Raw genomic sequence first — 27,933 nt, 5'->3', positions numbered from 1 at the left:
CAGAAGTATCCCTAAGTAGCACAGCCACATCTTACAGTGGCCTTTCAGATAATTATAATGTTGCCTAAGTCTATCGTTCAGACAACGTCCAGTTTGGCCCACGTACACACGATTTTAAGACAGTGGTACTGAGTGAGCAACACTGGTGATACCCCGTGCCAAAGTAGACACGTCGGCCTTCGCCGATCAATTGTATAACTTGTCCCTAGAATAAAATAATACTTAGACGTCATATCATGATGCAATCTTTTTTTAAGTGGAGTGTGAGCCAAGCACATTTAGCAAAATAGCAAATTTATTGCGCTGCACTTTCTCTGCCGTGTGGCATCCATAACTGGCACCTTTTTTTTAATTTTCCTAACCAGCGTCCTGCACCTTTTAACATAACATCCCGTGGGAAGCCTCCTTCTTTCAGTTTTCCCTTTAATGGGCCGAAAAAACTGGTTTCAAGTAAATGAGTGCAGGGTTTCTGATGCGCAGATCTGAAACAACAGAGAGTAATGGGATCACTTTTTATTAGTTTTGGTATCGCCCGATTCGTACTTCCCGCCACAATGGTCTAGAAGCTAAGGCACTCGGCTGTTGACCTGCAGGTTACGGGATAGGATCACGGCTGCGGCGGCTGCATTTTCAATGAAGCCGAAATCGCTCGAGGCCCATGTACGTAGATTTAGGTGCACGTTAAAGAACACCAAGGGGTCGAACTTTCTGGAGCCCTCCAACTACGCTGCCTCTGAAAACCTTAGGGTACATTTGGGACGTTTAACCCCAACACTTTAATCCCCAATCAAGGTTACCGACACTTGGTACATTCTACTCGGGTGTATTTCATCACGCAACCTAGCCAGTCACAAACACACTTCACCTGGAAAATAAGAAAATCTTGTGCAACGCAAAACATTTATTAGATCAAATTAGGAACAGACTATTAATATCCAGCTCATATTATACAACTACCCCGACAACGGTCATAACTGAGCATCTTGTCCTTCAAGGGCATCTCTCCCGCGTCACGCGAAGCACCGCTGGCCATTCCTCTTCTTGGCTTCAACGCCCCGCAGGTTCTTGTAGTCGTCATTCCACATGCATTTCATCAAGCAACATTGACAGCGAGCAGAGCGATCCATTTTCGTACTGCGCTTCCGCAAAGTCTCACCCTTTTGAATACTTGCGCGCCAAGATGCTATCGTGCACGCGTCGTATAGCAGCACAAAACGACATTGTCCTTCTACCCTAAACTTGCAAGTGTAAAAGTGTTGTGGCGATCGAACACCGCCGATGAAAATGGCTAGCTTGGCGTGTGTACGCAGACAGCCGACGCGCTCACGATCGGGGTGTACTTTCCGGTCGTGGTCTAAGCAGACAAGAGCCTCGGCATCTTCCTATGTTCCAGCGTTCTCACTGCACGAGAGCAATCGGAATTGTCTTCTTGGGAACTGTCTGATAACCTCGTTGTCGGGCAAGGTGGTGGCCGGTCCGGGGTTTGCGACACGCGCAGCGTGTAGCGTCTTGATCGACGGTAGTCGTTTGCAGGTGGTGTCCGTTCTCTCTCGCCTTGACATCAACGGCCCATGAAAGCAACAGTGATCCCGCGATGAGTTGGTCGTCTGCGCAGGAGTCTTAAGGATGCCGGGTCTAATGCCTGGTCGTAGAGACCAAAAAGGCACGCCTTTCAGCGAGATTGTCTCTCTCAGTCCACCTTGTCGTAGAGTGCACAGACAAGGAGATAAGCTGCCGTGGACAGTGACGTGCTTGATCTGAGACAGCCAGTCGACAGCGCGAATATCCTGTACGGTGTCAAAGGCGCGTGCTACAGACCGGCCCTGCATTTATAAAGGAAGCGAAGGAGCTCAAAAAACTGGTCCTTTACCCTAGCCTTGTTCCGTAGCAACTATAACGGTTCTTGCCTTCAGTTGGCAAGTACTACGCCAGACGCTATGGTAGTAAGTCCCCGCACTTAGCTGGTTGGAACCGACGCGGCACTGGGTCATTGGTCGGCAGCATCCAAGGAGCCTGGGACGTTGCGGGAGTCGTCCATCGCGTGCACCCATCTTTGAGTTGCATTATTCAATGCGCGCGATGGAGACAAAAATGAAACTTGCAGGCGGGGAATGGCTCTTGCTTGGCTGCTTGAGCGGAGCGCGAGTATTTCGTAAGACGACGGTTTTGAGCAGCTCTTACAACGTCCTTTGAACTTCTCCTTGCAGCTGGAAGTGTGGACTGAACACGAACGCGGGCTTCGGCAACCTCCCGTCGTACTGCGACAAGTACAACGCAGTCCCAATAGGCGACAGCGAGTGAATATAAAAACTTCAAGCATTGATCCTTTTGTCGGGACTGCAATAGAAAAGCCCTTGAGATTTTATAAATGACGTATTGAACAACTGGGGGCCATTTCAAGAAAATGTAAACCGCACAGCCTTTCGCTAGATTTTTTTCAAGTGTGGAAATTTTGACGTTGATGTGCGAGTTCCGTATTATAGAAGCGTATTCAAGCTTAGCCCTGATCCGGTGTTGATAAGCTGAAACCGTTTTTTTCAAGAGCCTCAAACGAGCTTTATATAACGGACCGCAGTGAGAAAATTTATACCCGCAGAGCTATGTGAAGAAGTGGGAAAATGTCAGTTGACGTTGCGGTTTGAAACGCTCTCTTTTATTATATATCTCCTATTTGGGCCATTTCGAAAGGCTATTCGGCGTCAGGTTTTCTGAAGCATATCGATACCGATCTGCACAATGACTCAAATCTGGATGCCGATTCTCAAGTATGGAGATTTCGCTCCGCAGTAATTATTCAAGGCAAGGTGACCGCGTCGAGTGCACCACAATAAAAGAAAGCTTAACACCAGTCCAGTCGGTGTAGCTTATTCTCACAAAGAGTTCCTTATTCTAATGGGCGAGAAAATAATTCGACGACCATTCAAAGGTGTCACGAACAGTCACAATGTCTTCAGAATTCGTTCGACTCGCGCGTCCTTTATAGAATATCTCTTTAGCGGCAGTCATCCATGTCTATTATAAATAGCTGCATCACGTTTCTTTTTTTAACGGAGCTGTCCCCATCACCATGGGCATCAGCTGGTCCTCGTGGTGCACGCGAATGCGTGCCACGAGGCGTTCCATTTCACTTCGCCGTCATCTTGCATATCGACGTACGATCCACCTGCTTTAGGTCATCGATGACTTCAAGCTAGCCACTTACGTAGAGCCCTTACGTCGAGGCCTCCAGAAGACACTTGAAAACCCTGGTGAGCGCCACGAGCCAGCCGTATTCTTTATGCCATCGTTCTGGCCAGGCCTACGTGGAAGACGCCATTCTCCCCCGGCAAGTTTCATTCGCCAATTACGTATCCAGTGCCCATGCCGAGATTATCGTCGAGTAATAATTCGCCATGAAGATTAGCAACCATAAAGGAATAATGCTGCCGGATTCTAGGCTTCTGAGATGTTCGCACCTATGTATACGACGCCACATAATTTGTGATGCAGTCGGAGCTCCCTTCCGGCGTGTCGCACAGTGCTTCTATGAACGACCAGCCTCTACTGTGGCTGCGAGGGCGATGTGTCAGGCAGTTTTAGAAATCGACCAAGATACTGGACGCCGCTCAATTTGTCAACCGTCTCGAGCCGTCGCCGTCGTGCCAAAAGAGGTAAAGAAACTGAACGGAAGACTAACCAGACTGCACGTCCAGGGTACCCGGATTATTCAACGTGGAAGAATGCCAGGGACATTGTATTCTGACTCCACACACACCTCTAAGGGATCAGTGTGTCCAAGCGTACGAAGACTTCCAACAGGCCGTTCCGATCCAAGCCTCTGGTGCAGCAAGGGAGAGCGTCGCTTTCACCTGCTACAACGCGCGCGTCGTGGAATTCGCAACCTGCACGTCTTCGAGACGGCGGAACAGAACGCGAGCCACCAGACATACCCAAAATCCCTCCTCCTTGCCTGGCAACTGTTGTCGGATGAAGCTAAGGTGGCATTTTATACTGGTAATCTGCGGCTGTTCAGGGAGGAGAGAAATGTGGAATGACGCGCGTGCACGCTGACAGGCTACACGCCCGCTCCGCAATGAGTCGGTCACCAGAAGAAGGACGTCCAAGCCATGGGTACTCGGCAGACAAGACGATGACCTCTTGAGGACTTTATCCTGGCTTGCTTCCGATGTCATTGGGAAATTCATTTCTGGACTGTATTGACGTAGTTCAGCGGCGTTCAGTGGTCCAACACGAACCACGACCGGTCGGGACGTTTTACGCATTTATTGTGATGGACGTAGCTATGATTGTGACAGTGCGATTTATCGCTGGCGTTCTTTCGTCATTTCGTAGATGTATTAAATGTATTGTGAGGCGTACAAGTCTTTAATTTTGCCAGTCGCATGCACAATTTTAGGTGTCGCTTACACAAAAGGCCAAGTGCAGTTGTTAATATATAACAATGTACATCTGGCAATCTGTGCCGCGAAGATAAGAGCAAAGCAAACGCCTACACTTGTAAAGGAGAAAAAAGCGCGGAACCACCACCTTAAAAGGGTTTGAGAAGCTGGTTTAAAGAGCGTGAGCTGCAAAGTGTAAACAAGCCACATTCTTGTGCAACAAAATATAGTTCTGTTTGATGCTGGAATTCAATTGAATGTTAAGAAAACTGCGCTTCTTTGAGAAGTGCTAAGTTGCAGCAATACGCGATACGCAAATCACGACTCGCACGTAGATCATGAGCATGTCTTTGAGTCAGTAAATGTTAATTATTGTGATGATCCCACTTCGATCCGAACTCGGGCCAACCTCGGGCGTGCCACTTGTCCAGGCCTATAAACGGTGAAATTCCAATCAATATCGCCTTAGTCATCTGACTTTAAAGAGAAGGTGTGAGCTATATCTTGTCCCTACTATTCAGATTAGCCGCTTGTTCAGCGATGCGTGCTAAGCCTTGTTACAAAAAAATCTGAATATGCTTGAAAAAAAAAATGCAAGACAGACACCTACACCTTACTGTCGAAACATGAGGACGCAAATATAACGCAAAGACAAGCGTTGGTTTAAAACTTGGCAGCCACACGGCTCACGACGGCGACATTGTAATTCAGAGGAGCCAGGAGCCAGAGTCGATGTGTGCTGCCATGTTGTTTCTTTTTTTGTTGTTTTTGGGTGCTGTCGTTTCTGCTCAAATGGTAAGAGCGCTGGCTGCAACCATATGTACTCACAATACTCGGTAAACGTGCGTCGTTATTTTTCTTCGCGGCTCTGCTGTTGCTGCCCAACGCTAATAGCGTTGGTTGCTGCCGTGGACTGGTGTGGCTTCGCGAATAACACAGTGAGGCGCATTCACTCTTCCCATTGGAGAAGCAGATCCATAGTTTACACTGTGCTACAACAAGCTTTTGTGATGGAGTGTACTTGTACGCGTCATCGGCCGCATCTTCAGAAGGTTAAAAGAGTGTCACTCAACTGGATTTCGTGCCAGGTGTGCGGTTGTCTCGTCCGCGATGTCCACTTTTCGGGGACCCGTCCACGGACATCTCTAACCGGCTCCCAATATTTTACTTTCGTATCAATCTTTACTTCTCTCTCCCTCTTAGTACTCCTACTTCCTCGTGAGTTACGTACTGCTGAGCTGTCGCGCATTGATTTAGACAGTTTCAGAGCTCGCTATTCTTTTTAATTTTTCTATAAAAGAATCTCGATCGGCGGAATCAAGATTAGACGAGCTTATGCAGGCGTTTCGATTTCTAGCCACGGCAGCCGCATCACTGCAAGGATAAAAAGCAAACACGCCAAAGTGTAGTTTGGTTTAGATGTACGTCAAAGAGCCGCCGCTGTTCCAAGTTGTTTCGAAGACTGACGGCTGCTCGACGTGTCACCTATATATATATAAAAAAGGGCTCTTCGACTCACAGTAAACATCCTCAAAGCTATGAACTGTTGCTTCTGACTCATGCCCGCGATGGCGATTGACCACACACAGGTTTGCCATTGAGGAAGACTTCGAAAAGATCCACAATTCGAACTAAATGTAGTCAAAGTAGCCATGACATTTAATTTTGTCGCCAGATGTGTAGCAAACATGAACAAAAGCAGTATTATGAGTAGGCATAAAGTTTCAATGTTAATAAATAAATAATGCTATATATAGGGAATAGTGTAAATAAAAACAGTACATTTTTTTTCCGCTAGTTAGATCTCTTCAGGTCACAGATAACTGCAAATAAATAGGTTAATAATAATAAATTCAGTGCACTATGCTGACAGTTTTGGTAGAGCAGATAGAGTTTTTGCCAGATATAATAATTTTGAATACTTCCAGCCAACAACTCAGCGTCAACCATAACTGTTCAGCCGTTCCTCCACGATGCCATAAGTCGTATTTTATTAGCAGAGGTCACATAACATTAGGCTTGAGGGTCTTTCCTGTACCTTTTGTTTTGTGACCTTATGTTGCGTTATTTTTAGTACCTAATACCAGTCCAAATTTGAATAGCTAAGTGTTCATTTTCCTTTTCTGCTCCTTTTTTTCCTCCTCTCCTTGCTCACACCAAATCAGGACATTGACCGAGAAGTACATGAAATTTTTTTAGTATATTACTCGCATAAGTTACTACTAAAAAAGTAATGAATTTAAGTATAAAATATTAGTAATGAACTAATTAAAGAATCAAGAATTTAGCTAGATATTCTTTTATAGATACTGACGAATTTCTCAATGGTAAACAAAACATCTCTATTACTGTAGCTGAGAGTAAAGGAACCAAAACGAAGAATAAGTTATTCTGATACTTTCAGACCCACAGAATTCGAACAGGTGGTCTTTTCGTCAATGCCGTGAACCAACGAGAAGATAGAATGAAGAGGTGCCTCTATTCTTAAGAAACTGTCAATGCAGGGTCTGATAAGCTTTTTCTGAATGTCAGTGTGCGGAAGCTTGCGATTGTGATGTAGGCTGTAAGCGGAAAACCCAAATGATTACGCCAAATGCGTCTAAAGAATCGGCTCTTTCATTCAACAACAAACCTTCGTGGCCCGATATGCTCAAATTAAATGAATACATTGAAGCTCTCCAGGAACTAGTATTTTAAAGAGCTGTAGTCGAAGCATTCCACCTGATGTGTTAAGAGAAGAAAGTGCACAGAAGTAATGAGTCAGTGATAATTGCAACTACTGTAATTGAACTACTTATCTTTTGTATATTTAATATTAGGGCTATAAATTCCACTATAATGATGATCTCTTTCCTCGATGCCTAATTGGCTTTAGGCCAGGGCTATCTACGCAGGATGCTATGAAAATCATTAAGACTCAAACTTTAGATAATCATACCAGATACACCAGGGCAATCCTAGGCTTGGATATAAAATAAGCGTTTGATAATGTCCATCATGATTCTATTTTGGATGCGATCTCTAGTTTCAATCTAGGTTCCTCATTTCATGCGTCTGTCAGATCCTTCCTGAGTGGTCGAAAAGCCATACTTAAAGTTGGAGATCTAGAATTGTATGCGCAAGTGCTGGGGAATAGGGGCACCCTGCAGGGATCTGTTCTATCACCTTTACTTTTTACATTGTCATGGCTGGTCTCTCGAGGCAGCTTTCTGGAATTTCAGATGTTGGTCACGCAATGCCAATGATATCACAATTTGGTGTAGAGGAGGAAGTTATGGCACTGTAGAGGCTGCCCTGCAAGAGGCCATCGACACTACCGAGAGTTTTCTGGAGGACACAGGCCTTTCCTGCTCTCCCGAAACGTCTGATCTTCCCCTTTGTAACCCGGTCAGGAAGGGCCGTTGACCGCGAGGCTGGGTGCCGCCCCTAAGGACAGACATCCACCTTCGTACCAAAATTGGACGATCAATCCCCAAAGTCGCTTCCATTCGGATCTTAGGTATGATGCTAGAAGTAACGGGCACCAACAACATCACAATTCAATGGTTAGCAAAAAAGACAGACAGTGTTTATTATGCTCATAAGGCGGGTGGCTAATCGAAGGGCAGGACTATCAGACGACTACTGAATCAGGCTTATACATGCCTTTCTGCTGTGTTATTTTGCATATGTGGCGGCAATGCATGTTTAGAAGAGACTGGAAAAGAACAAGCGTAATGCAATGATAAGGAGAGCGGAAAATAATGCCCTTGGGCTCCCCAGCTACACCCACACCGATCGTCTCCTGCAGTTGGGCATTCATAATGCATTGGAAGAAATCGCGGAATCACGAGAAAGAGCACAGGTAATTAAGCTGTCTGTCTCAAAAGTGGGGAGGATGATTCTCTCAGATATGGGTATTGCACCAGCTCGAATTGAGGCTCTGTACCAAAGGTTGACGAGGGATCTGAAGCAGAACATCATTGTCGCGCCTGCTCCGCGGAACATGCATCCACATTGAAATGTCGGAAGGAGGAGAGCACGCGCTCGGGCCCTTCTCCGCCAAGTAGCGGATCTCGACGGGGTGCCTGTTTCGTAGACGTGGTGCAATATGATGACCAGAGCGACCAATTCACAGCAGTGGCAATCAACTACAAAGGGGTGACAATTGATGCGGTGTCGGTATGCATCAAAACTGCCTATGCAGCTGAGCAGGTTGCCATTGCCTTGGCCCTTTTAGATCAGTGTCATGAACACATATGTAGCGATTCTAGAGCTGCCATTCATGCCTTCAGTGTTGGAGCTGTGTGCAAAAAGGCCAGAAACATACTCGCTAGGTCTCTGCCTTATGTCCAATCGTAGGAGCGGCCTGCCGTGTGCTAGGCCTAGGGCGCAGGCCTTTGGACTTTCCCAATAAAGTTTTCCCAAACGAAACCAAACAGGAATAAAATCAGGCACTCCAAATAAAGGCCACTCAAGATCAGGGCAAAATATTCCTCTGCCAGCTCTTTCCTCACATTGCGATGCGTCTGTTGCAGTAACCGCATTCTTAGGATTATTTAGGCGTTCTTGTAACAGTGCATTTGAAATGCCGCGTAGTAACAATTATGCAAGAATGCATTGATGGGTGGATGGATGAAAAAATTTATCGACGTTCTGAAGGACTCCACCCTCATTTTATAGGGGGAGCTTCAACTCAAACTGAAGGTTCAGCAGTTGCTCGCGCATGAACTATGGTCTGGTGGTTGAGACATTTAGGTGGTATGCGGTTAGGTGCAAGCAATGATTGACAGTTTACATCAACCCAGGAATGGGGAGTACAGCCATGGGCAATTTTAACGCGTGAGCATCAAGAAAAATTGTTTCGCTCTTATAACCTCGAAAAACCGGGCACCCATGGGCAGACCGTTGACAGGAGCACATCACTACATTATTTTAAATTTTTGCGAACCTTGCAATCTTGAGGGCTCAACCCAGGAAGAAGGGGGGAAAGGGAGTTGACATTGTGGTTGGGTGCCTTGACGCCTGCTTTTGCATGCATTGGGGACAGTGCACTGCAGCAATACTTCACCCTCTTCACCCCCACCCCCCCAGGAAGGGAGTTCACCAACCAATCCGCCATGATGCTTGGAAACCACAAGGGGGTTCTCCCAGATACCTGGAATCGCCGAGTGTCGCGCCTCAAGGCACATTGCCATAACCATTCGAGCTAAACGGGTCTAGGACGCAGATTCCGGAGCTGCTGACGAAGATGCTCTGGGAAGCAAGTCGGACCTTCCCGTAGCTCTACGATGTTGGCGCACCCCGGCGCACTTGTCTTCGTGGCGGCGTCAACCCCTTCCCATTTGATATATCTAGTTCGCTACGGCACGCTTTTGTCGCGTAGTCAACGCCCACTATCAATAGAAGTGAAGATTTGGTCTTCGAAGCTGCCATGATCTTGTCGCAGGCCCGCCATCAAGCACTGGTTCGTTAAAGCGAATCTGCGGTCGCCTTTTAAACCTGGCAAGCGCAACACTTTACTTCGCTTAACCGAATCTTCCTCCGAGACGCCTAGTGCATGGCTAGAGGTGGCACAGCAATCTGCATCGTACGCCGCCGGCGACGACAGCATTTCGGTGACATGGAATGTCGAGTACGCGGACAACTCTGGACCCTTCACCGGCTGTTCAAGCAGCGTTATCAAGGGTCGCAGAGCAAGCCGACGCCAGAAACCTCCCACGCTAACGTGTACAGGGACGCTTGCACACTACGGGAAGGCATAACGGCTACAGTCCCTTTCGGGCCACGACAAGCATCTGTTTCCACCAGCACGTCACAAGTCCTCAGGAGTCTAACGGACCAATACAAACTTCAGCGATCGAGCCCCTCATTGACTATAGCTGCAGAGGAAACAACGACGTCGCTATGCGCACTTGTAGCATACTCGTATAGCATCACGCCTGCGGCTGATGCGCCTTCAAGTCTTAAAAGCCACACGACACCTCCATCGTTTTTCTGATTCGGGCCAGTGTTGCCCGAGTGAGCGTAAGCGAGCGGTCGCATCTCCGACGAGCAGAGGTGTACCGAAGAGTTCACGACCTCTGATGCACGGCGGATACATCATCGGGCAACCGGCAACCGAGTGACCAGGCCCAGTAAAGCACCGTCCATGCCGTGGACAACTTCGGGGTGGCGAGACCGAAGTCTTTGAACTGCTGGCTACTTACATGGATCAAGGCAGGACAGCGTCGTCCACACATTGAGCCCACGAACCACAGCCTGGCGTTATCAACGGCCTACCTATCTTCTGAACATTGTATATATTTAAATAGTTAGATTTTTTGATGGAGGTAATGTTGCCATTCCTGTAGGTCATAATAAATGTCTTACGAAGCGCATGCGCCTTTTACTTAAGGGGGAAGGAGAGTAATTTTGAATGTGAAGCATTTTTTTGCATACTGCAAAGCATTTTTGGCATCTATCTATCTCTTTGTCTATCATCTATACACACCTGCAGCCTCTCGAGCTTCACCCCTTAACTTGGGCTAAACCAAAATTAGTATGGGAGGGCAAGATGGTTTGATGAAGATGACCCGCTGCTCACAACATGATTGTCACAATCCCGTCGTTTACGTCGTCAAACACTTGTCCAAGACGGTGGCAAATAACCGCGGGTGGGGCATGCCACTCTGTACGTGCCACTGAAATGCCGTTAGATGTAAGCAGTGATAGCCAGTTTACATCAACCCAGGAATGGAGAGTACAGCTATTGGCAATTTTAACGCACGAGCATCAAGAAAAATTGTTTCACTTTTATAACCTCGAAAAACTGGGGGACCAATGAGCAGACCCTTTGCGGGAGCACATCACCACTTCATCTTCAGTTTTTGCGAACCTTGGGGGCTTGATCTAAGAAGCAGGGGGAGGGGGGCTTGACACTGCAGTTGGGTGCCTTGATGCCTGCTTTTGCACGGATTGGAGACACTGCACTGCAGCGATACTTCACCCTCTTCACCCACGCATTGTACACCCAGCATAATACAAGATAGGGCATGCCTGTGGTGGCAATGATGAAATAACCTAATACAGCATGGTGCCAATGTGCATACTGCAATAATCGTCGGTATTTGCATGCGTTGCACGATACGTGTAAAAATAGCTCATCTACGCTCTCACGATTGCTGTGCCCAGATTTCAAAAGTGCTCCACATTTCACACTTAGTTTTACAGAAAGTATGTTGTCCTTGACAGTCAAGAAATTGAAACTAGACCCTTGGGACACTTACAAACAGTGCCTCCCCTAGCATGACAACAAGGGGAGTCATGGCAGAAAGCTACCATGAGAAACAAGACAGAAACCTGCATGCCACTAATGCCACAGAAGCTTAATTGAATAAACATTCTATCAAATTGCATGGCTATTACGATATAGAATCTAAAGTTATTTAGATGAGCGACCCACAAATGATGAGACATCTTTTTCTAAGCTTTACAGGTTTAGAAGCTCAAGGAGTGCTCCATTATGGTAGAATGAATATGCAAGTCAGTAAAGGTAAATTTCTCAATCTGGCAAACACTGGGATTACGCAGACGTTGCATAAACTTTTATTGCATTATTAACCATGCAAATCAGAAAAGGAGATTTCACTCAAAGTAAGGTTGACAGATCTTGTAGAAAGGGAAGAGACTTTGGACATATCCGCATAGATGATCTTCCATTTAGACAGAGTACGCTGCTTAGTTTTTAAACACTTTATTTACACTATGTATTGGTATGTTCTTACAGCTAAAGTTCACAGCAAAGTGTTCGTCAGAGGGACATAAAAGGTAAGGAGGCAGACACGGCACACAATCCAAGCTGCCAGATTATATTTGCTTTGGTGCAGAATGCTTGGAGCCCCTATTATGTGCTGCCTGTCAAATAAAAGATAAAAAAATGACTTGAAATCTGCACTCTGTACATAGCTCAGTTGACCAGGCACAGACGTGGGCAGACAGTCGCAGATTGAAAGCACCGACGTGGAACTTGCTCAGTCCAGAGGCACGCACTGAAGTACGCTTTGTGGGACAGGCTTGTCAATTGCCTCCAGGTCCACAAAGCCATCTGTGGAAATGGTGCATGAGAATGAACACATACCAAGAAAATTTTACTCGCAGCTTTGAATTGAGGCTACATTAGAGTTTAGTCATCTCGGGGTGACATGATTTATAATGAGGTGTCCCATAAAGTCAGCTGCATCATTTTCTCCTTCAGGCACACAGTCTACCTTTCAGAACAAGACCTTTCTATGAAAGAGCAATAAAAACAGATTTGGACTCATTTAACCTTCACCATATTCAGAGAGAGATTTCACTTCTCTTCAATACGCACATATTTTTGCAGAAAGTAAGCTTTGCTGAAGACATACCCATCATTGCTGAGTGGCTCAACGTGTTATATTCTGGAATCGACATCAAAAATAGTGTATCATTCGTTGCCTCGCAGTTAATACCACTAATAGCAAATTGTACATGTACTATTTAAAGTCCGACTACTAGTAAATAAGCATATATTGTTACGCCATAATTCCATGTACTTACCAAAAAAAATGCTTTTTAACATAGAACAAGATTTTACGGTGTGCCTCATAATATGGTGTGCCTCACAATTAAAGCACAAAAGTTTGACAAGACAACGCATCACAATTCGCACCTTGTGGTGACAATGCATGAGGGACAACTTACACCCACGTTATCGCCACCGTAAGCTTTTATTCAGGCGTTTCAGCACTGTAACACACAATGTCACACTTTCTATCGTATCACACCCCTATATAATGCCACTGACCTCGTGACCACAGTAATCATGTCATTCTGTTGGAATGCGAATGCATTATTCCGACTTCAAAGACACAGTTGCAGAGGACCAAATTCTAGTACTAGATGCCTTTGATCTCATGGGAGTACAATGAACAGGATGCATATTGTGATAAAAACAGAGACATGAACATGTAGGTATAAGTTTGTGACAAATTTTTTCAATGAGGGACAAATAAAATGTACAGTGAAAGCTCGTTAATTCACACCTCATCAATTCGAAATTTCGGATAATTCGAAATGGTCGCCGCAGTCCAGTCCGCAGTGCATAGGAGACCATGTGTAAAACGATTCGTTAATTCGAACAGAAATTGCTGCCTCTACGGATAATTCGAAGCGCGCGCCGCCGAGCGTCATCATCGTCAAACACTAGTGAAAGCTTTTGCGGTCGAATGATAGGTGGCACGACCAGTTTTTTCAAGCTTCAAGTGGCGTCCAAGCAAAGGGCGAGCAAAGTATGGCATCCAAAATCTAGGGAGCATTTTTTTTTTTTTTTTCCCGTAGCCCTCCCGTTATCTCAGCGCCTGGCGCCACTTGTACACGGGACCCACGGGACGCTGAGGAGTCGGCGGACTAGTCCTAGCAGTCCTAGGCCGCTCCCGGCAGCGTCACTTTGTTCCTCGAGCACGTTGTTCGTTCACGCCGTCAAGCCGTCTTATTCCGCTTCGAAGTTGCAAGATGCCGCAAGGAAACTACTGCGCGAAGACTGTCAAGGAGCAGGTGGAGATTTTGCGAGAGGTTGACCAAGGGAACTCGAGCAAATACGAAATTGCGAGGAAGCACGGCATACCTCCAAGCACGTTGTTAACCTAAATACGCAACAGGACGGCCATTGAAAACGCCTATGAAGCCGAGGATTTTGGCACCAGTCGAAAAAGGCTAAGGATAGCGAAGTTCCCAAAAGTAGAGTCAGCTTCGATTATCTGGGTTAAAGAAATGAGAGCCCAGAGTATCGCATTGAGTGGCCCTATCATCATGGCCAAGTCAGCCGATTTCACCCTGCGCTTGGATATTGAAGACTTTGTCGCCTCCGAGGGATGGTTTCATCGTTTCAGGGAGCGGCACAATCTCGTATTCCGCACGTTATCCGGCGAGGCAAAGGAAGTGGACGCCGATACATGCGCTACTTGAAGAAGCGACACCCTGCAGCAGTACTTGGAGAGTTACTCACCACAGGATGTGTTTAACGCTGACGAGACAGCGTTATTTTTCAAGTTGCAGCCAGACAAGACGATCACCTACAACGGAGACAGCTGTGCCGGCGGCAAGCGCAGCAAAGAGCGTGTCACTGTTCTGGTCGCCGCAAATATGACCGGCACGGAAAAGGTCCCCCTTTTTGAGATTGGCAAAGCACTCAAGCCACGGTGCTTCAAAAACATTCGCTCACTGCCGACGGAGTACGCCGCAAACAAGAAAGCATGGATGACAGGTGACCTATTCAGGAAGTGGCTACTGAAATTCGACAGGCGAATGGAACTGGGCGGCAGACGCGCTCTTCTTGTCGTCGACAACTGTTCGGCGCACAAAGTCGACGTTGAGCTGAGAGCAACTAAGTTGGTGTCCCTTCCGGCAATTACGACTGCGGCCCTACAGCCAATCGACCAGGGTATGATAAGGAACATTAAGTGCTTTTATAGGCGTCACGTGCTGGAGAGAATGATTTTGTGCGCGGGCGACAGGAAGGACTTCGGCATTACGCTGCTCACTGCCATGCACATGTTGGTGCGCGCATGGGAACAGGTGACCGAAACCACATCGCAAACTGTTTCCGCCACAGTGGATTTGCAGCTGGAAGTGCGCAGGATAGTTGTGACATCGACGTGGATGGGGCTGAGGAGCTCATGCCAGTGGCATTGCGCCACACTCTTCGGGGCGTACATTTTGCCGATTATGTTGAAGTTGACACCGGTGCATCGGTGTGTGGTGCCCTGACTGATGAGGACATTATCGCTCAAGTAGCCGGTGCACAGCCTGATGCTGAAGAGGCAGAAGGTGAGGAAGACGAAAATGACGAAGCGCCTGTGCGCCCGTCAGCTTCTGCGGTGATGGAGGCACTTAATGTGGCGGGTCTCTTCTTCAGCTTTGAAGAGGGTGAAGAGGATTCCCTGCGCCGCGTCCGCGCGCTGGAACAGAGAGCCGCAGCTGTGGCATTCAGAGAAAAGAAGCAGATGGTCATCACCGACTTTTTTGGCCAATAAATATTTTTCGTGACCCCACCCCCGAAATCCACCCATTTTTGCTCACTTTCATTATTTCGAATTTTGTTTAATTCGAAATTGCTCAGCGTTCCCGTGGAATTCGAATTAACGAGCTTTTACTGTACTACCAAGGATTAGCTGGAGATGGTTATGATAATAATAAGAATCATCTTGAACGTATGTGCCAAAATCGAGATATGACATTGAAGCATGACGTAGTGGAGTGCTGCGGAAATTTCAACCACCAGCCTGAACCATTTCATCTCCGTTGAAATCTGACCGCCACGACCGGGTTCAAAACTGCGACCTTTGGGTCAACTGCCAAGCACTGAAACCACTGTTCTGCCGATGTGGACAACTAAGGGTGGTCAGGAGAAACCCTTGCGCATGTTATATCACTAATATATCACCCTCTTCTTTCGACATTTCAGAAGACTGCACTAATACATATTTACATCAAGTGATAAACTTCAAGGAAGAAAAATGATAGTCGTAACATAGGCAAAGTGAATGCGACTGTCTGATGCGATGTACTAAACTTCCACAAAAGTGCACCATGAAATCGGACATAGAGCTTGCTAGATTTGTGGCAGGAGCATAGAAAGCCTCACTACGGGCCACACGAACGTGTGAACAAATCTGCAATAGCAGCGCTGTTTGCAAGATGCCATTTCGCAGATGACAATTTTCAGCGTCCTGTTTTCACTGGTAATGAGAGAGCAAACAACAAAAAATCAAACAATGAGAGACACTCGCGACACGCTACGTGTCCAGTAAGTGCGAGTCCGTTCTCCAAAAGGTTGTGCTGTCTCGATTCTGCACCAAGTCGACAAGGGTTACGGGAATTCTCGTATCGCTATTGGTGTCCAGTAAAATCCTGGCAGCAAAAGTAGCTTTGGGCGAGCATACTCGGACGATGTACACGCACGCACGTTTTCCGTCCCGTCGAGTCGTGTTACGCAGCAGCTCCAGCAGCAAATTTCGCCTACAATGATGCATCATCACCGCGCCGTCTGCCAGCGCGCAAAGGCTGGTGGAATTGCACCACGCTCCATGGTGGACGTCCGCAGTACCACGGTGGCTTGCACTCGTGTCCTGGCCAGTCTAGCCAAACATACGGCACTGCACGCGTGGTGCCCAGCTGAACGTATGGCACCGCATGAGTACACAGAAAACACCATCGATGCCGCCAGCCGAAGATCCCATGAGATTTCACAGTAGTTTCGGAATTCCAGGTTGCCATATGCAGAAACATTTTTATGACACAGGTAGTTTTTACGAACATGCACCAGCGTCAGCATCACCCAGAGTGAGTGTGCCACGACAACACAAGCAAGCACGGCCGTCCACACGCATTAGCACAGTGAACAATATTTTTGAAGTGACCTTACGCTTGCTGTGACACTAAATACAATGTCTCCATTCTGAAACAGCCTCAGCACTCAGCCTAGAAAAGCGATTTTTCGAGTGCTCACCTTCCATGTAGCCCAAGTCCAGCACGGGCGGGGGTGGAATCAGCGGGGGCATCGGTGAAACAACTCCCACGCTGCGCCTAAGATGCAGCCTCACGCCACGCAGGTCTCTAAACACCTCGAAGTGCTTGTCCTCCAGTTTGAACTCCTCTGGCAAGTCGAAGAAGCCCTCTGCAGAGAAAGCGGAAAAGTGGGCGAACACGAAAGGTATAGCTTACCACAAGCAATTTATATTTATGCAATTCGCTCAAGAAAGGGACATAGAAGTATAGTACTTCTTCGTCAGGCCTGTGCGAATACTCGCACACTTCGAATATTTGAACAAATATGACAGTATCAGAATTCACATAAACGCAAAGTTATTCAAGATAAATACACCAGACCTGCACACGTTACAGAAACAGGCTCCATACTTGTTTACATGACAAAAATTCAAGGGTTTTCAAAGACTTTCAAAGCTATGTGTGCAAAATTTCAAGGACCCCATTGTCCGTTAAAAACCCAATTAACACGTTTTCAGTGGAAGATAAAGGCTTGAAATAACTAGAATTCATCAAAAAGGGGTAACATCACTGGAGCAGATGTCGGAAACATGGCTCCAATGATATTTTCTTATCAGACAACTTTCAATCATAGTTTTTCAAACTTGAATAGGTAATCAGTTTCAGTATGACACAAGTTGCAAACTTGTACTCGGATACGAAAAACTATGCAACAAATTACGCAACGCCTTGTCGCTTTTTCCGTATGTTCATATCAATATCCACTATTTTCTGCTGCTTGCTCTTGACAGTCTTCCTAAGGAGATTTGGCATGATGATGCACATCAAGTCCTTAATTGTCTCTGCATTTTTCGCATACAAGTCTGCTGTAGCGGCGAATTCCTGAAAAGCAGCTTCAAGAAGAGACGCGAAATGGGAGGCTGCGTTCGTACGGCTCCTGTGGACGCGCAACTAGTAAATCTGTGTTTCTTGAGTTTTTTCTTCAAGTGTTCATGAACTGTTGCTCGCATCGATTCCGAGAAGTCATCAGGAACCTACCGATACCATATTTGACCACGGTGAGTGAGTTTTTGTCAAGTTAGGAACAATTTCTTTTCCTGTGGAGCGGTGCCCTCTTTAACCCTAACAAGTGGCTCGGGAGACCGCGCTTTTGCTGGGCTTGTTCTCGCTTGCGGCCGGCCCTTCGGAGGCCCAGTGCGCGGAATTATTTGCTCACGATAGAGTATGAAGTGCACGGAGAGGATATTTCAGAAGAAGAGTTTACCCAAGAGAAAGGTTGGCAGTCCGCTGGGGCCAGAAGAGCTGGCGCCAAGACACGCACTGCTGACTAACACGCCATCGTCGCAGCCCGGCGCACGCCACGGCAAATCGAGAGGCGCTGCGCTGAAGTCCAAAGTAATACGGGCGGGAAAGATGCCCTCCCTTCCTCAAGATGACATCAAGATTGTGATCCAGCCGAGAGGTGGACTCAATATCTCGAAAATCGGCGCAGCTACGGTGGCTGACGCAATACTAGTTGCCGCTGGCATAAGCCAGGAATATTTGTCCCAGGATACTCTATGCCCGAATCTGCAGAAAAATATTATGGTTGCCAGTACTCCCAAGCGTGAAAACGCAGACCGATACGCTCGGATGAAGCAAATACTCATTTCAGGCAAGGTGCACGAGCTAAGTGCCTATGAGACTGCCCCACACTCCACTTGCAAAGGGGTGATTCGCAACGTCCCACTTCAAGATAAGACTGCCCTGACGTCATCGATGCGAAGATTGTCAACACAAATAATCCACTCGCCTTAGCAGCCAAGAGAATAGCCCAAACTGGCACGGTCATCATCGCTTTGGACGGGTATCGTGTACCGCACTTTGTCAGGTATGGACCAGTGCTGAAGCAGTGCTCACTCTATCGCAAGCAAATCGACGTGTGTTATGCGTGCGGCCGTCTTAGTCATCGCGCTGACGTGTGCCCCACTCCCGGTCGCACGATTTGCCGAGGATGTGGTGCCGCAAGCCCTGACAAGCAACATGTGTGTACTCCCAAGTGCAAACTCTGTGGTGGCCAGCATCTCACGGCTAGCAAAGACTGTGCTAAAAGGTTCAAGATCCCGTACATTTTCCGCCGTCGTCGCAGTGAGCATGCCAGAATGGCGGTGCTGCGTCACCATCCCCGCGACGTCACCTCGACACTGCGGACGAGTTCCAGTCTTCGTCACCCACCACGGATGCTCAGCGCAGAGGACGCCCCTGTTCCAGGGGACGCTCGGGAGGCCGCTCCAGATCCAGGCGCCGTGGTGCCTCCAAGGGATGTTCCGGCTCGCGCTCCAGGTCGACAGAACGTGCGTGAGGAAGTTCCTTCTCAGCCTCGCTCCAACTCAAAGCCGGGGCACGTTTCCTCGGGGCCGACCAGGTCCCACTCCCGCACCCCACCACCTCTAACAGCAAGAAGCCGACGCTCTCCTGGGCCGACAAAGCCCGAGGAAGACGCGAGTCTCCTAGAGGTGACAAATCGAATCGCGGTTCTCCCCACGCAAGTGAGCTCGACGAGATGCGAGGAGCTAACGAGCAGCTGAGGAAAGAAAACGTGTACCTTAAGCAAGAAATGAGCAGGCTAGCAGCGGAGATGGCGAAGATTAAAAAGCTCGCGTCCTCGCCGCCTTCGGCGCAGCCCGCCCCAACCCCGGTCGCCATAGATACGTCTGAGGCACTTCATAGGCCTAGCGGAACCAAGCGCCGAGCGGTTGAGAACACAAGAAGAAGAGGCGGTAAACTTACTGTCGGAACTCAAGGTTTCCTTTGTGAACATGCAGGCTACGTTAGCGAAAATTCAAGAAGCCGTGGCGCACCCCAAGATGGGATTAGGAGCACTGAGTGAGCGCATAAGCAAGTTAGAAGAAGTCGATGCGAGAAGAGACCCCGGTCCGACCCTTTTGCAGGTCCCAGCACAACGCAATGTACTAGCGCCACCGACTGAGGGCGCGATCCTCCGGGCTGCTATAGCTGCTCAACCATCCCCTCAGCCTAAACATGGATAGTGTGGACGAAAACTTCAGAATCTGGCAATGGCACTGTGGCGAGTTTACTCACAAAAAGCCCATTCTACAGCAATATTTAAGAACTCTCGATGTTTAGCCCCCAAATCACCACTGTTCAGGAAGTTGCGTCTGGCACCCCCATCTAACTCCCGGGTTACCTAGTAGCGTCATCACATTCAGGAGGTAGGGGAGTTGCCACACTTATCAGCAAAAGGTACAATTACCTATCCCGTGACCTCGGTGCAGTTGCCGATGGCATTGAGTACGTAATGACTGAAATTATAATGAACTCACCCAAGAAGCGTCTTCGAAGAAATAGCCTTTTTATTCTCAACGTATACTGCAGTCCCAGTTATCGCAGGGCGAGAGCAAACTCTCTCCTCAAAAGGGCTGTGAGCATGGCCAGTAGTTACCCCCTTGTAGTTGTAGGGGATTTCAACTCCCCACACAGCGTGTGGGGATACATGTATGATACCCCAAAAGGACGCGAGCTATGGCAGACTGCGACAGAAGCCGACTTGACGCTTATAACTGACAAGGATTTCCCCACTAGGAGAGTTAACTCCATATGTAGGGATACCACCCCGGACCTAATTTTTGTGAAGAATATAGATGGGGTCAAATGGGTCAACACCGCTCTAGACCTCGGAAGTGACCACTACATCATCGAGGTATCCTTCCCGATTGCCTGCTTTAGGACGAAAAAAATTCAAGGTGGTCGACTGGGACGTTTTTCGCGAAGTCAGAGCTGAGAGAGCACCGACGACTGGGACAGACTTTGAAGGATGGTACAAAGGAATCGGAGATGACGCCACGGCAGCGACCAAGGAGGTCGTCACTGACCTCAATGTTGAAAACATGGACAGCAGGTTGGCACACCTACTAGAAGCCAAGCAAGCCCTACTCACGAGGTGGAAGGGACAGAAGCATAACAGGAGGCTCCGCAAGAAGGTTTCCGAGGTTAACAGGGCGATCGAGGAGCACTGCAAAACCTTCTGTAAACAACAATGGCAAGAGCTCTGTGAGAGCATCGAGGGTCAGCTCAGATCTGGGAAGAGCTGGGGTCTTCTCAAACACCTCGATCAGGGCAGCACCAGGTCCAGTCAGAGGCGATCCCTCGCGCGAGCCATCCATCTTGCTACCGACTCTACCCCGGACGAATTGGTTGTCAACATACGTTTGGCAGGTATCTGCGAGTCGCGGATAGCTCTGCACCCACACAGTTTCCGGACTTTGCGGGGTGCGACGTGCCGGAGTTGGACCAGGACTATACTGTGGCCGAGATACGGCAGGCTCTCTTTTCCCAAAATGCCAAATCCGCCCCTGGCCCTGATGGCATAACCAATAAGATGCTCAAGAACCTTGATGATGACTCCATCGAATTCCTTACGGAAAAGATTAATGAGGTGTGGCGCAGTGGGGAGGATCCCGCACAATGGAAGACGGCCTGCACAGTTCTAATCCCGAAACCTGGTAAAGCACCAGGAATAGATAATCTAAGACCGATTTTCTTAACTTCCTGCGTCGGTAAGGTCGCAGGGCACGCCCTTCTGAACCGACTCAAGGTGCACCTCAAGATCAATGACATGTACACCCACAATATGATTGGTTTCAGAGCTGGTCTCTCGACACAGGGTGCCATGAAGCTGATAAAGCATCAGATCATCGACAGGAGCACAGGATATACCAGAGCCATCCTTGGATTAGACCTGGAGAAGGCTTTTGACAACGTTTCTCACGAATTCATTCTCCAGTCTATTGCCAGCCTAGGGCTAGGAAAGAGGGTCTACAACTTTGTGAGATCCTTTCTTTACCAGAGAACTACCAAGCTCAAGATTGAAGGGTACTTCTCACGAGAGATCAACCTCGTTTCACGTGGCACGCCTCAGGGCTCAGTTATTTCACCAACACTATTTAAGATCGTGATGATCGGGCTCTCCAAGGAACTCGCGAAGATTCAAGGAATCAATCATACCATCTACACAGATGACATAACCATCTGGTGCACCGGCGGGAGCAACGGTCAAGTTGAGGAAGCCATGCAGCATGCAATCGAGGTGACCGAACGTTTCCTCCGTCCCACCGGTCTCAAGTGCTCCCCAACGAAATCTGAACTTCTGCTCTACAAGAAAAGACCCCGAGGCGGCGGCCACCGCGACTGGAAACCTGCGTCTCAGAGTGAAATACGGCTTTTCACTACTGACAGGTCCCCAGTGCCAAGAGTGGATTCGCTCCGAATATTGGGAATGTATATAGAGTCCAACAGCGCTAACGGAGCTGCACTGAGACAGATCATTACCAAGACGGAAAGTGCTCTCGGCCACATCCGGAGGATCACCAACAGACACCGCGAAATCAAGGAAGACAATCTCATCTGCATCATACATGCGTTTGTGCTCTGCCACCTTTCGTACTCGGCGGCCATGTATAATTGGCATGTTGCAGAAAGAAGTAAGCTCAATTCCCTCTTAAGAAAGGTCTTCAAGCTCGCGCTCGGCTTGCCTGTAAGCACTCGCACTGAAAACCTTTCAAGCTCGGTGTTCACAATACACTCGAAGAGATAATCGAAGCGCAAGAGCGCTCACAGCTGCTCAGGTTTTCCGGAACCAAATCGGGCCGCAAGATAATCGATGATCTGGGCCTCAACTCTATTGACCAGTGCCCTGATTCCATGCAGATTCCCAGAAACATCAGGTCTCAACTGCGCATCGCACCCATTCCCCGCAATATGCACCCTGCGCACAACGTCTGTCGGCGTAGGGCCAGGGATAGAGCTCTGCTCGAGCACGTCCGTAGCAACCCCACTGATGCAAGCTTTGTGGATGCTGTGCCATATGTCAAACAAGAAGAATTCGCTGTTTCCATCGTCGACTCCAATTCCAGGCTCACTTGCTCCGCCACAGCACGCACATCGAAGCCCGTGATAGCCGAACAGGTTGCAATCGCGCTGGCTATGCTAGATAGTCGCAGAGAGTCAATATACAGCGACTCCAAGGCGGCTATCAAAGCCTACGAAACCAGGATGGTAGCCCCTCAGGCCCTCCGCATTCTCCAAAGCGTCAAGAGTATCACGCCCTATTCTCTCACTTGGTTTCCCGCTCACCTGGGGTCAATTGAGGGCTCTACCTGTAACCCGAACAAGGGCGCACACGAGGCCGGGCGAGGACTCGCCGACCGCGCTGCCTCCACAGTCCCTCTGCCTCGCTGGGAACCCTTACTTACGTTCAACGAAATAAAGCACTTCTATCTGTCAAGAAGGGTATTCCCTCTCTCACACCCGGCCTTGTGCAGGGCGCAGGCAGTCACCCTAAGACTATTGCAAGCCAGTGCGTATCCTAACCCTGCGGTTCTTCATGCCATCTACGCTGAATGGTATCCAAGTGCGGATTGCCCCACTTGTGGACTATTAGCCACATTCAATCATGTGTTGTGGGAATGTGAAGCCATCGGCCCCACCCTCAGCGAGGACACGTGGGCTGCGCTTTTATGCAGCCCCGAACTTAAGGATCAAACTCTGGCCGTCCAGAGTGCCCGTGAACGGGCCGCCAAGCTCAGCTTGACGGTCCCAACGTGGGATTAGCTGGGTGGCGCGGGGTCTCCCCTGCGTCTTCTCAGGACAAAAATAAAGTTTTAATCAATCAATCAAGTAGCTTCAAGTTCCCTTTTTTTTTGTAAGCATTTCGCACCTCCTCCTGAATGCAAGATTATATTTCCGTTTCTCTTTCTCCTGCTCCTGTCTTTTTGAGTTTTCAAAAATCCATGATGTCTGTTCCTTGAGGGAGCTACTGATCTTAACTCTTTTATGATGGGCAAATTAGATATTTCACCTGGTACATTTACGGCAACACAAACATTGCGCTGTCAAATGTGTGACAATGTTTATTAAAGAAAAATTCAAGGATTTTAAGAAATTTTCGAAACTTCTACAACTTTCAATGCCTTAAAACGAGCTCTTCAAATTCAGGGGTTTTAATTATTTGAAGGACCCGTGTGAGCCCTGGAGAAAATAGTAACAGATCAAAATTACTTTAAAATTCAGCTGATTACAGAGGTCAAGTACAGCCCCAAAAAAGTAACGATCATTATAGAAGGCTAATCAATTACTGTTGCATTACTTTCCTTCAAAATTTTATTTGCATAACATGAAAACACAAGTTGAACATTGCGGCTCGAATGGTCGAGAGGTCTGCAGGCTTGCGTGAAGGCTGGGTGGCTTACCATGGCTGCTGTGATGCAGTGTTACAGCTTTTTTTCAACGAGAGTTGTTTATCGAAGTTGTGGTCGCAGATTCTTCCATGTTTCCACATAAAAGGTAATCTGCTACACCAAACACTATCTCAATGCATGCGCTAGAGGGAAGGGTGATATCAAGTATGAACACCATGCACACCAGCCTGTGGTTGAGCACTACTTCGATGCTAGTGTCCATGTCCTCTAAGAAGCGTCACGCTTTGCTGTTGCCGATCCTCGGGTAATGTGTTGCAGGTAAGACCAATGAAAAAGTGAAAAAAAAAGAAGCTCTGATGGGAGCCTCTACAAAGAAGTTGCACAAGTTTCAGGACAAAAGCTACTGTAGAAAGCTACTTACAAGTTTATTTTGAAAAAAAAAAAAAAAAAGTCACTACCTGTAATCAATTACAAGAATGTCATTGAATTTTTCAGCATATTACAGTTTCTGAAAAGTAACTGATTATATTATAAAATTATAAAATGTAACTGATTACAAGCAATCTAACATTACCGAGTTATTACAACTCTAGAATGTAACCACATGTGACCCTCCTTGTACAGATTGCTTCACTGCAGCAAGAGGTGCTGTTCTGTGAATCTATAACCAACTATGCAACTCCAAACAAAGCAGGCAGCGTAGCAGTGCTAACAAAGTCATGAAAACGTGAAGTACATTACATCAAAGGACTGGCAAACGACTTCCTTGGCTTTCCCATTGTCTGCCGTTGACTGGGCTGGTGCATACTCCAAGACTTCAATTTGAGAGCTGTCACCACACTTTAATTATCAAGGGAGGCACCCCATGCCTTTACTTAGTTGGAAATGCATATACAGTCGTTCCACAAAGGTTTTCCACAGTAACGGCTGCCGAGGACTTACAATACTGCATTCCGAGAACTGCCTACTTCCCCCCCCCTTTACTCCCGACAAGCTGAAAGAAAGCAGTTCTGAAAAGCAGTACAGCGCTTTGTTATCAGTTTTACATCCATTGTGAGGCTTATCCAGGATTGACCAAACAAAATGCGAGGGGGGGGGGGGGGGTTCCAATGCAAATTTGTTTCTCCTTTCAATGGACAACCATGTACACATCTATGCACATGCCAGTGTTTCTCAGAGAAGTGTGAGCCATGCACTTTGCCTGCGATAAGGGCCAGAGCACGCGCAACTTTGCCACAGTTACAAGGAATTTCACATATAGGAGTAATCCATGCATGGTGGGCTGCTGGCACACCCCTTCCCATCTGTGGACATGTAGTCTTGAATTTTTTGCCTTTCAAATCTTTCTCGCAAAATTTGTGCAGTTGACTGCGCTTGTTAGCAATAGGACCTGACCGGCTTCGCTTCTGTTTTACAATTTTCGGCAAGGTCATCTTACTTGAAAAACCCAGGATGTGCTGGTGGACCAGCTAAATAAAAAAATGCAGCTTTTAAACTTTCCAATACACAAGCTACAAAACACGTTTTTGCGTCGCAGGCTCATGTTACTTATGTACACTTTTCGGTGCACTTGGTGCTCGGCATGATTAAAAAGTCTTCCGAATGCCAACTCCGGGTACACCCAAACATGCTCGAAATAGCAAGAGATTCCTGCCCTTTGACATTGCTTATGCCAGCCAGTGCCAGAAGGCAAGCCAGAGCTATTCGATTTTCGGACTTGCAAGCTCTTTATGAAAATTCAATATGTTTTGTGTAATGTTAACATTACCTTAATTAGGCTAGCTGCTGCATTCCTAAACACAATAATAAATCTAGGAACAATAAAATAAAATATTTAGTTTTTTTTTCCCTCAATTGTGACCACTTATGAACAAGGCTATGGCAACCTTGAGTGAAATGTGTATGCTCTGCCATCTGTCTACTAAGGCACATGTAAGAAGCTCCCATGTGCATGATTAAAGTTGTTATCGCCTTCAACAAAGCACTTTGCCGACAGACTACTGTATCAAAGAGGTGACAGCTATAAATTTAGAGTTGCTGGTTGACCTACACAGCATTCAGCAACAAATGCATCGTTCTCACAAGCAAACTACAGAACAATGTGAAAAGCACTTGCCTTCGTCGTCGTACAAATGCATGGCTTCCATCTCCAAGTCTTCTTCATCTGAATCGGCCAGCCCATCCTGAAAAGGCAAGGGTGTGAGCGACCATCAAGTCAATGATGTCTCAAGCTAATACTTGTTAGATAGCTGCCTTCAGATATTAAGGAAAGGTATGACTTGCATTCACATATATAGCATGAAATGCAGAATAAAAACGTTAGACACTTGCAGAAACTCCATTTCAATAAGCTTGAGCTTCTCCCCCCTTTTCATCAGCATTTCCAATATGAAAGCTGAGAAATAAAAAAAAACTATGTTCAAATTACTAGCAACTATGGCTGCCGTACTCAACAATCTTCTCCTCACTTTTCGATTTATAAAAACTCATTTTCTGACAAATTTACGATCTTGCGGGAGATAATGCAGACAGAGTACTCTTAATGCTGACTATCTCAGTTCTGCGTCACCCGTTTTTTTTTTTATTCAGTTTGTTTGAAAACGAACTGCAAGCACCACAGCGGCGATAGATCACAAGGAATAATTGATCAACACACAAATTATGCAGGGGTGCAACAGCTCAATCAGCATTTGGAACAATTTTTAGAACAGCAAACTGTTGATTTTGAAGCATGAAAATCTAAATTTGGAGCAGGTTAGGAAAAAAAAAACCTGTTTTTTTTCAAAACCAAGATAGTCATTCACATTCTACAGTTAATGTGGAGCAATACGAGTCATAAAAACTTGATGGCATAAACTGTTTGTCTAAAACAAACTTCAGTCAAACCCCTTTATAACAATAGCATGCCTGACCACCTTGTCTTCGCTATGCAGGCTTTGTTCTCGATCATCCTCATATGGCCGTCCTACTTATCAAACTGGACACGGGAGCAGTGCTCACAACAGCATGTCTAACCACCTTGTCTTCGCTATGCAGGCTTTGTTCACGATCATCCTCGGATGGCCGTCCTGCTTATCAAGCATTCCTGCACCTTTCCAAGGGTTTCTACCAGCCACAAGCACATCTGCGCCGCTCAACTGCGCACCACCTATCGTGTTGGCACTTTCGCTGGATGCTTCTATCCGCCCTCCAGCCTCATCGACGCAGCCATCACCAGGAAACAAAGATTTAAGCAACATGCCAAGCGACCTGAACGTCAGTGGACACAGGAGCAGTGCTCACAACAGCATGCCTAACCACCTTGTCTTCGCTATGCAGGTGCGTACAGCCGCCCCTCTTCCCGCTAAAAAGACTGATGATCAGTGCTTGCTACTGTTCCCGTGTCCACGGGTGTTATTGGCTACCACATGCGATTGCTTTTCTGTTGCCCTTTTGTTGTTACAATCGGGTGATGTCAAGACTAACCCTGAACCTAACGCACGCTCCGAATCAATGCTTAATATAGATTCACTCCCCGCAGACCCTTCAGAACAAATGAATGTATTGTTCAAGCTGCTGAAGGATCTGCACACTCGATCCCTTGAAGACTACAAGGCGCAATCTGAGCTGGCTTCTGATGTCAAAGCTATAAAAAATGGCCAGAAGGTCATTGAGACAAAAATAAATGGTCTTCAACAACGCTTGGACTTGCTCGAAGAAAAATCATGCAAGGTCGATAAATTAACTAAAGGTATGGCATCCACACTGGCTCGGGTTGAAAAAACTGCTAGTTGTTTAGGTATGTTCAATTCACGTCTCGCTGAGCTTGAGATCGATGACGCCGTGATAATCTTATATCCCGGGGTATTCCCGACACAAAAGAATCGTGG

The 27,933-nt window shown here is 47.3% G+C and overlaps 1 protein-coding gene across 2 annotated transcripts in view; it reads right to left on the bottom strand.

Annotated features, from left to right (window-relative positions):
• Positions 1-12,077: 12,077 nt before the first annotated feature.
• LOC119185858 (uncharacterized) overlaps positions 12,078-27,933 on the bottom strand; it is a 46,253-nt gene continuing 30,397 nt past the window's right edge. For both annotated transcript variants that reach the window (XM_075866729.1, XM_075866728.1), the window contains exons 8-10: positions 26,181-26,247; positions 16,870-17,037; positions 12,078-12,444 (exon numbers count right to left, since the gene is read on the bottom strand). In XM_075866729.1, the coding sequence (XP_075722844.1) occupies positions 12,371-12,444; positions 16,870-17,037; positions 26,181-26,247 (309 nt within the window). In that variant the 3' untranslated portion in view covers positions 12,078-12,370. The remainder of the gene's footprint in view (positions 12,445-16,869; positions 17,038-26,180; positions 26,248-27,933) is intronic.

Source organism: Rhipicephalus microplus, chromosome 6, assembly GCF_043290135.1.
Source record: "Rhipicephalus microplus isolate Deutch F79 chromosome 6, USDA_Rmic, whole genome shotgun sequence".
NCBI classification, from domain to species: domain Eukaryota; kingdom Metazoa; phylum Arthropoda; class Arachnida; order Ixodida; family Ixodidae; genus Rhipicephalus; species Rhipicephalus microplus.
Note: the sequence above shows the minus strand (reverse complement) of the source record. Positions and strands in the feature narration are given on the sequence as shown.